This window comes from Terrapene carolina, unplaced genomic scaffold, assembly GCF_002925995.2.
Source record: "Terrapene carolina triunguis isolate 2854851 unplaced genomic scaffold, T_m_triunguis-2.0 Scaffold898, whole genome shotgun sequence".
Classification (NCBI taxonomy): domain Eukaryota; kingdom Metazoa; phylum Chordata; order Testudines; family Emydidae; genus Terrapene; species Terrapene triunguis.
Window position 1 is genome coordinate 171,045 of NW_020665249.1, and position 9,707 is coordinate 180,751.

General features: G+C 56.6%; 1 protein-coding gene across 1 annotated transcript in view; it reads left to right on the forward strand.

Moving 5' to 3' along the window:
• The first annotated feature begins 1,825 nt into the window (after positions 1–1,825).
• The window catches only part of BCAM (basal cell adhesion molecule (Lutheran blood group)), a 47,075-nt gene continuing 39,193 nt past the window's right edge, over positions 1,826–9,707 (forward strand). The window contains exon 1 of the mRNA XM_029913769.1: positions 1,826–1,886. Within this exon, the coding sequence (XP_029769629.1) occupies positions 1,826–1,886 (61 nt within the window). The remainder of the gene's footprint in view (positions 1,887–9,707) is intronic.

Consider the following 9,707-nt stretch of genomic DNA (forward strand, 5'->3'; position numbering starts at 1 on the left):
GGAGTCCCTCCCAAACCACTCAGAACTGGTGCCTTGTTTCCAATTGCACCGTGTCTGGCTTTACCGTCCAGTCACTGGCTCCCGTTCTGCTACCCGCTAGGCTCAGAGAGTCTTTCAGTGCCTGGGACAGTCACCTCCCCAGGGGCGTTGGAGCAGTGTGTATAGGGGGGTCCCAAGAGCCACTGAACCAAACTGTAAACGCTGCGTATGATAGAAACCACTTTGACCCCCTGACCTCTGCACCTCGTGACCCTTGTGGGACGCTAGCCAGACCGAGCACGCTCAGTCTCACTCCAAGGCATCTTCTCCAGCCCTCAGATAATTTCTGCGGCTCTTCTCTGCCCCCGGGTTTAACTCAATGGGTTTGGGGCACGCAAACAAACGCTCCTGTTCCTGGGTCGTTTGCCCAAGTAACGACGCCTGGGCAAGGGCTGCACAGGGAATTGCACCGATAGAACTGAACGCGGCAGCTTTGTAAACGGTACAACTGCATGCTTAGACCTAAGCCGGCCTTCAGCCAACCCGGAGTGTCCACAGGGCCGTTCACACCAGTTACCTGAATCCATTTAAACCCAGATCTTAAACAGGTGCAGCTCTGCATATAGACAAAGCCAAGGGACAACTGGGGCCAGTTCAGAAAAGGGAAAAGCTAGGCTGCATACCATGGGAAAATATCACGACAGAGAGATGGATCAGGCTGGGGAATTGTCTCCCCAAAGGAAGAGCTGGGAGCCCCAACATTGGGCCAGGGATCCCTGTATAAATAGCCCCACTCCCCGCCCTGTCAGGGATGCGATGGGGAGCTGGACTCTCTGTGTTTCGCAAGCCCAGCGCACCAGGAGCTGCACCAGATGAAGATCTCTTCTGACGTGCTGCCATGAATGAATAAAGGAGCAAGCGTGCAGTTTAAAGTGCCGTCACCCTTCCGCACCCCGATCCAGAGCGAGGGAGAATCGAGCAGAGGGCCGGGGCCGCCAGCAGTGGGACATGGCGAAAATTTTAGCCCAGCCAGCTGAGCGCTGCTACAGGTGCTGATCAAATGCAGTATATTTAACAGGCTCCCCCGCACCCGATTGGTTCATCCCACTAACTTGGGAGAGCAGCGCTGCTCTCCCAAGGAGACCCATGCAGGGTCTGGGAGCCTCCCTCGGCCATCTGTCTGTCCAACGTGCCGTTGTATTCCAACCCAGACAGACACAAGTTCTATCCACACACCCACCCCTGCATGCACAGCTACACACCTGTCCAACCCTCTCACACAAAGGCTTCCTCCTCTCCCTGGACAGTCACTAATCTGAAATTTGCGTGACTCAGGGCCACAAAAAAAACACTTTTTGTTTCTTAAACTCTTCTCCCCTGCCCCAATTTGGCTCGTTTTGCCTTCTGCTTTCTGAGCTGTTTTCTTGTCTCCTGACACACACCCTTCCCCCGCCCCCTTCCCAGCCAGGAGAGCCAGAATGGACTTTTTCCAAACACAAGCGGTGAGTCTCAAATAAATCACATGACCCTGGGAGCTGGGTCTTTATGAAGAAACACCAGAATCCACAAGAGTCGTGACAACAGCTCAAGTCAGCCACAGTGCTGGATCTCCCCCCCAGTGTGCATCTCCACACCCCACATGTGCATCTCTATGCAGACATCCCTGCTCCCCCCGTACCTGCACGGCTGTATCCATACAGACTGCGTGTTTCCACACACAGGCGGGCGGGCTGAGGCACGGTGCGTTTTCAGGCTGCTAAAGCGGGTCCGGCTCGGACTTCGCTGTCTGACCCACTTCCATTGATTCAGCTTCGCCCTCACATGCCCAAGACATTGCCCTGATTTCATGAGCCCCCAGCCAGGAGGCCGCGCTGCAGATCGGGAGCCGCCTGCTTCCAGTGAAGCAGGTAAGAGCCTTGGGTCTGAGGTCAGAGGGCCCCGACACAGATTAGCCCCAAAGGCCCCCAGCTCCAGCAGTACCAGCCCCACGCAGCAGACGCACCACGGGGCCCAGGCTCGTTCACAGCTGCCTCCCTTCAGCTGAAGACGTGCCAGCTCTGCGGGTGTCCTGGGATGGGTGTCTCCCAGCATGGTTTGGGTTTGCCCCAGATCTGCAGCTTATCTCCTTGTGCCAGTCCTGACGCCCGTTCCCAGTGCAGACAGCAGTACGGGGCCTGCCAGCCACCACCTCCCTTACACGCACCCTGTCCCAGACCACTGCAAGACTTAGAATACCCCATGGATAGGAAAGGCCTCACTCCCTGAGCCAGCCAGTCCCATTCCCCGCCCCCACCCGGCTGCTGCTCCCAGATGGGGATTCCCCCTTGATGTGACTCACACACACAGCCCCACTCATCCTTTGAGAGATCACATGGCTCCCACCCCAACCTGGCTCACGGGAACTGACCAACATCTTGTACTACAGCCCTGTGCCAGTCCCAGGCCTGGTGCCGTCAGTTCCCTGCTGGCCCCGGGGGGTGTGTGTGGGGGAAAACAAACTGCTAATAAATGCTTCATATCTCAGAAAACCTGTTACTCACCAGACACAGCTAGTAAATGACTCACCACCATCACATAGTGAGTTGGCAGCAAAGCTACGAATGGAACCCAGGAGTCCTGGCTCCCAGCCCCCTGCTCTAACCACTAGACACCACCCCCTTCCCAGAGCCAGGGACAGAACCCAGGAGTCCTGGCTCCCAGTTCAGCCCCTTAACGACTGGCCCATTCTCCTCCAGCAGAGCTGTGAGCCTGTGTCCATCCAGGCTGGGAGCACTCAGAGCGTGGTATCTGGGCAGGGATTTGGGGGACATGGATGCAAATCCAACACACACACACCCCGCTGCAGAGGTGAGGACAGCAGACGGCTCGGGGCGATGCAGCCCATTTCCAGGCTGCTGGGTAAGGTGCCAGCTCCTCTGCTTCACAGACAGTAACCTATTGTCCCTGCCACAGCTTTCTTCCTGTTTGGCTGGGAGGACATGGGACACTTTGTTTCCATACACACACACACACAGATACACACACCCTCCACCCAGACAATGCTGAAAAGGGAAAGCAACTTGCCTGGGTCAGCAGGGAGTAAAGGACAGAGAGATTGGAGCTGGGGAAGCTCCCACTCCCTGAACAGGGATGGGGAAAGAATTGGTCATACTTTAATCACTGTGGCTGGCCTGACTCAGCACACTACAGCCTGGATAGAACCCAGGAGTCCTGGCTCCCAGCCCCCCCGGCTCTAACCACTAGACCCCACTCTCCTCCCAGCATCCCTCTCTCAGGCTGGCTGTGGGATCCACTCAAGGCTCCCTCCCTCTGCTAGCTCTGCCGAACCATAACCTTTTGGGCTGCAATTTCCCCTCTTCAGCCCCTTCAAAGAAAACCTGCGTTGTGGGCTGGGGCTCAGGACACCTGGGTTCACTTCCCAGCCCTGCTGCTAGCTCTCCGTGTGACCAGGGCCAGTTCCTGCGTCTCCCAGAACCTCACTTCCCAGATGTAACGTGGGGAGATGATTCTGCCTTGGGCCACTTAGACTGCGAGCATTTGGGGCCAAGGATTGCGCCTAGCTATGTGTCTGCCCAGCACCGAGCCTCACTGGGGGGCCCTTCCGATCTCTGCCAAGGGGGGGGCAGCACCAGGCACAAGGGGGGACCCCCCAACCTCAGCCTGGGGGGCCAACACCCAGCACAATAGGGGTCCCCGATCTCTGCTTAGGGGACTGAACAGCATCCGGCACAATGGGGGGGACCCATTTCGATCTCAGCTGGTGGGAGCCTATACAGCGCCCAACACGACTGGCACCCCCCCTCCCCCACCAGAATCATGCCCAGTCCCTCCACTGCATTTCGGCTGGGAGGGCGAGGTCTGTGCAGCACCCGGCGTGACGGGGGAGTGGGGCCCCTTAGCCCTGTGGAACAAACAAACCCTAATTGCACCATCTCTGTGCTCCACTTAGATCAGTTTGAGAAACGAGAGAGGAAAAAGGCTCCAGGCAGATTTTTTGCCTGATGATTTTGCTGCAGAAGAAAAGGCTTTTTTTGTTCCCAGTCAGCTAAGGGATCTTTGCAAGAGAGAAAGAGGCACACAAAGGACAGACGGCCAATGGGACAGACACACAGACAGTTTCACTTTTTAAAAATAGCCATAGCTGCTGAGGGACGAGCCTGGCAAACACCCCCACCCCCAAGCCACTCTCCGCTCCGCCCCAGCTTTCAGAGCCCTCTCTTAGGCTTCGTCCCTCTGTAGGACGATTATCCCAGTGAGCCGGGCACACAGACCCCCTGCCCGTAATGGGAAGCGACAGAGCCATCTCGAGCTGCGCGCCACAGTCAGTCTAATTCTAAGAGCGTGAATGAAGCGGCCCCTAATTTAATAAGAAACCAGATCGAGCGTGAGGCGGGAGCATTAAAAATTCAGTTTTACATGAGGGGAAAAACAAAAACCTGAAACGGAAAAGGAGGCGGCGGAGGGTAATTGCAGAGCTGCATTATATTCTCCACTGCTCGGGGAAGCTCCCAGAGACCCCGACTGAGCCGAGATCAACCTGGACTTAGTAGGGGCTTGGTTAACCCCTTTTTCCTGGCTTTATAATTACAGTCTCTAACCCAAATCTCCCTCTCCCTTCCCTTCTCAAATCTACATTGCTAAATAGCACTGTTGTGTTGCTGTTAAATGGTCCCCCAGAGGTGCATCTCAGAGCCAGGCAAGAGAGCCCTGTATAAACAGCCCCATGCCCCACCCCAGAAGCAGCCGCAACTCAGCACAGCAGGTACACGGTAAAGGCAAGCAGCTGGTATTGCCAGCCATGCCCACGCCCCCAAACTGTGGTGGCAAGAGGCACCTGTTCCTCATCAGGAACATTTGGGGAGGGTGTAGGGAAGGGGAAGCGAACAGAGAAGGGGGACCAGGACTGTCTCTGATTTTCCTTCTCCCTGCAGGAACGGGGCCTCCAGCTGAGTCAACAGGATCAGACAGCAGCAGCCGGGCTGCAAATGCACAAGCGGAAGCCATCGCGATCCCCCCAGCAGCTGCATGCCCCCCATAAGATTCCCACCGCAGTGGGCGAGCCAGGGAGGGGGCTAGCGGCACCCCTGCCGCCCCCCCCCATGCTACTGCAGAGCTCTGTGGACAATGCTGGCTCCACACCGCAGCACAGGGACGGGGGAGGGCTCACTACAGCTCGGGCAGCAGGAAGGGGCAGGTTACATATAAAAGGCCCCTTCCCACTGGGCAGTTCAGGCACCAGGTGCCCGTCTTGGCCGACCGGGGGGAGGGGGACTGACAAGGCCCTGAAGTGCTGGGTGCTCGAGTGTGAGGCAGGGGTGTGGGGTGGGACAGCAGCCAGATGGAAACAGGCATTGGGAAGAGAGGATGACAAGAGACACCCATGCACATAGATGGGGGAGGCGGCACTCCGGCCATTGTTAGGGGGCTGGGAGCCAGGACTCCTGGGTTCTACCTCCACCTCTGGGAGGGGAGTGGGGTCTAGTGGTTGGACCAAGGGGGCTGGTAGCCAGGACTCCTGGGTTCTATCCCGGCTCTGGGAGGGGAGTGGGGTTTAGTGGGTTTGAGCAGGGGAGCCAGGACTCCTGGGTTCTATCCTGGCTCTGGGAGGAGCAGGGGTCCAATAGCTCTAGCTACAAGAATGGATGGGGGCCCACTGTTAACTAGTTTGCCCTCCTGGCCGGCCTCACACGGCAGGTCAGACAAGATATTCACAACAGTCCCTTCTGGCTTGGACGATCTATCTATGAATAACCCAGGCCAGGGAACGACACACAGCGACTCATCCTCTGCAGCCGAGCGTTAACACAGGGGTGACACTAACGCGCACTGAGGCCCTCAGGTCTGCGGGGCAGGGACTGTCTCATCCTGTATCTCTCCCCCCAGATGCAGCCTCTCGGCACTACTGCAAAGGGTGAGCAGCCCGCACAGGAAACAGCAGCGAGAGGGGGCCCCGACACAGGAGTCCTTCACATTCCCAGCTCTGCTATGATGCAGGGAACCAAACACGAGCCTTGCAGCGTCCGTGGGCTGGCAGGAGGCAGGTCCCAGTTCTCTGGCAACCAACCATCTCAAGGGGGTGATCTCCGATCTGGGATGGGAGCAGGGAGTCACCCCGAAGGGCTCTGGGGGACCTGAGCGCATTCCCCTTCCTCGACTGCGCTCAGATGACCTTTAGACTGGTCTGTGCAATGCCTAGACAATGGGCGCCGGGCATGCCCCTCGCAGCCACGACTATACAAAGGAGACACTAATCCTTAATGAATACAGACTTAATGCCAGCTATCCACAGGGATCGGTCCTGGGTCCTGTTCTGTTCAATATTCTTCCTCAATCATTTAGATAATGGCACAGAGAGTACAGTACACTTACAAAGTATGTGGACGATACCAAGCTGGGAGGGGTTGCAAGTGCTTTGGAGGATAGGATGAAAATTCAAAATGATCCGGACGAACCAGAGAAATGGTCTGAAGTAAATAGGATGAAATTCAATAAGGACAAATGCAAAGTACTCCACTTAGGAAGGAACAACCAGTTGCATACACAATAAATGGGAAATGACTGCCCAGGAAGGAGTACTGCAGAAAGGGATCTTGGGGTTATAGTGGATCACAAGCTAAATACGAGTAAACCATGTAACAGTTGCATAAAAAGCAAACATCATTCTGGGATTTCTTAGCAGGAGTGTTGTAAACAAGACACGAGAAGTAATTCTTCCGCTCTACTCCGTGCTGATTAGGCCTCAACTGGAGTATCGTGTCCAGTTCTGGGCCCCACATTTCAGGAAAGATGTGGACAAATTGGAGAAAGTCCAGAGAAGAGGAACAAAAATGATTAAAGGTCTAGAAAACATGACCTATGACGGAAGATGGAAAAAATTAGTTTTGTTTAGTCTGGAGAAGAGAAGCCTGAGAGGGGACATGATAACAGTTCTCAAGTACATAAAAGATTGTTACAAGGAGGAGGGAGAAAAGATATTCTCCATAACCTCTCAGGATAGGACAAGAAGCAAAGGACTTGCAGCAAGGGAGGTTTAGGTTGGACATTAGAAAAAACTTCCTGTCAGGGCGGTGAAGCACTGGAATAAATGGCCTAGGGAGGTTGTGGAATCTCCATCATTGGAGGTTTTTAAGAGCAGGTTGGACAAACACCTGTCAGGGATGGTCTGGGTAATACCTCATCCTGCCTTGAGTGCAGGGACTGGACTGGAGGACCTCGAAGTCCCTTCCTGTCCTACGATTCTATGACTAGCTACAGCATCGCGCCGGCAGCTCATGCCCAGATGTATCCTGGAAAGGTTTCGAGGGTCAAGCCGCCAGCCTGAGCCACATTCTTTACATCCAACAGGTGGGGAAACCACGCGAGGCAGCAACTGTCATCTGTATAGATTTTGAGGCCAGAGGGGCCATTCCCCATCCCCGGAGGGGACATCGCAGGCCAGTGAGTTTCACCCAGTGACCCTGCACTGAGACCAATAACCGCATTTGGCGAAAGCCCCTTCCAGAAAGGCCCCGTTCTGGGTCCGAGATGGAGCCACGGCCCCCGGGAGTTTGTTCCCCGAGTGACTCCCCCTCAATGTCAGACTGGTGCCTCCTGTCTCAGCTGGGATTTGTCTGGCTGCAGCTGCCAGCCACTGGCTCCTCTGCCTTTCTTTGCTAGCGCAGAGGCTTCAGCTCGCAGGATTTCTCCCCGGGACGGTGCTCAGACCCCATAATCACGTCAGCTCTCAACCAGCATCTGAGACGCTCAGGAGATTGGGCTGCGTCCATCTCTCCCCATCAGACCTTTTTCTCCAGCCAAAGATCGTTTCTAGGGCTCTTCTCTGTCCCCTCTTCAGCTTTTCCACATGCGCCCCCAGAACAGGACGCAGGATTCCAGGAGCCCTCTCACCAAGACAGAGGTAAAATCGCCTCCCTGCTCCTCCTCTCAGCTCCCCTATTTATACACCTGAGGATTGTGACTTGCCCATGGCCACCCAGTGGCCCAAAGCTGGGAAAGAAACCAGGAGTCCTGGCTCCTGACTCTCCCTCCCCTAACCGCTAGACCTAGGGCGATCAGCTGTCCCGATTTTATAGGGACGGTCCCGATATTCTGGGCTTTGTCTTATATAGGCACCTATTACCCGCCACCCCGTCCCAATTTTTCACACTTGCTGTCTGGTCACCCTAACTAGACCCCACTCTGCTCCCAGAGCTGGGAGAGAACCCAGCTGAACCCAGCGTCTGAACCATAAATGCCACCCAGTCCTGCGCGATTGGCTGGAGAAGAGGCTGCAGCCCTGGGGAATCCGGGGAGGGGACGGGGGGGGTCCCAGGCCAATCGATTCGGCTTAATAAAATATAACCCACAAGATGCAGCAAGCGGCCCCTGGGGGGGGGGGGGGGGGGAGTTGGATTCTTCCTGGTTTTTTAAATACATGCAAATGATGGGGGAGGGGAGAAGTAGGTCACCCACCAGGAAACTGCCTGCATGGGGAGGGCGGAGCAGTGCAGCGGGGCAGAGGGAAGTGCTGTTTGATGTAGTCGCAGCAGGCAGACAAAGGGTTTCAATGGAGCGGGGGCTGGCAGCAGTGATATCCATTCACCTAATTGCCTGGTGCCAGACTGCGGACAGGGTGGGGGAGACAACTAACCTGCTGGAAGGCAGACCAGAGGTTGCGGGCAGGTGATAGGCTGGGAGAAGGCGGAGCTGCCCGCAGGTCAGCAGGGGGACAGAGGAGCCCTTGACAGAGTAACGGAAGGGGGGGGGGCTCCCTGCAATCTCCCCACGACTGCACCCACCACCCTGGCAGATCTGTCCCTGCTCCCTGAGTCCCTTCCCTGGGAAGCCAGTCACAGCCCTGCCACGCCAAGGCCAGCACTGAAGGATCAATGAGACGCAACTCTGCACTTCAGAGAGGCAGGTGCCCAATGACAAGGGGGGAGGGTATCCCCATTTTACAGACAGGAAACCGAGGGACAAGCAGGAAGGACACTTGGCTAACCTTACAGTGCCAGAGCTGGGGAGAGAACCCAGGAGTCCTGGCTCCCAGACCCCCTGCTCTAACCCACCAGCCCCCACTGCCTCCCAGAGCTGGGGAGAGAACCCAGGGGTCCTGGCTCCCAGACCCCCTGCTCTAACCCACCAGCCCCCACTGCCTCCCAGAGCCAGAGAGAGGCGTCCTGGCTCCCAGCCCCCACTCCTCTCCCAGAGCTGGGAATAGAACCCAGGAGTCCTGGCTCTCAGCCCCCCCCCCTCTAACCACTAGACCCCGCTCCCCTCCCAGAGCTGGGGAGAGAACCCAGGAGTCCTGGCTCAGGACTGTAGCTGAAGAGGACAGAGCAGTCTCTCCAGCATTATGCAGCCATGTCCCTTGCCTTGCCACTGCAGCGAGCCCCCATCTCTGTCCAAGAGTCACTTCCAGGAAGGCAGCATCGCAGCTGAGGCGCGGGGTGGGGGTTGCACGTCCACCAGGATTACGCTCCTTGTCCCGCAGGGCCCAGGGGGACCACGCAGTTCAGGGAGATCTCAACAAGCAGAGACAGCGCTTCACAGCTCATCTCTTCAGTTCATTATCGAGAAGCTCGCTCCTTCTCCCTCCCCCACACCAGGACCTGTACGCCTGCCACTGCCAGACACAGCAAACAGAGCTACTACACAACCCCCGCTCTAAATACCAACCCATTGAGAGAAGCCAGGAATCCTGGCTCCCAGCCCCCCTGCTCTAACCCACCAGACCCTACTCCCCTCCC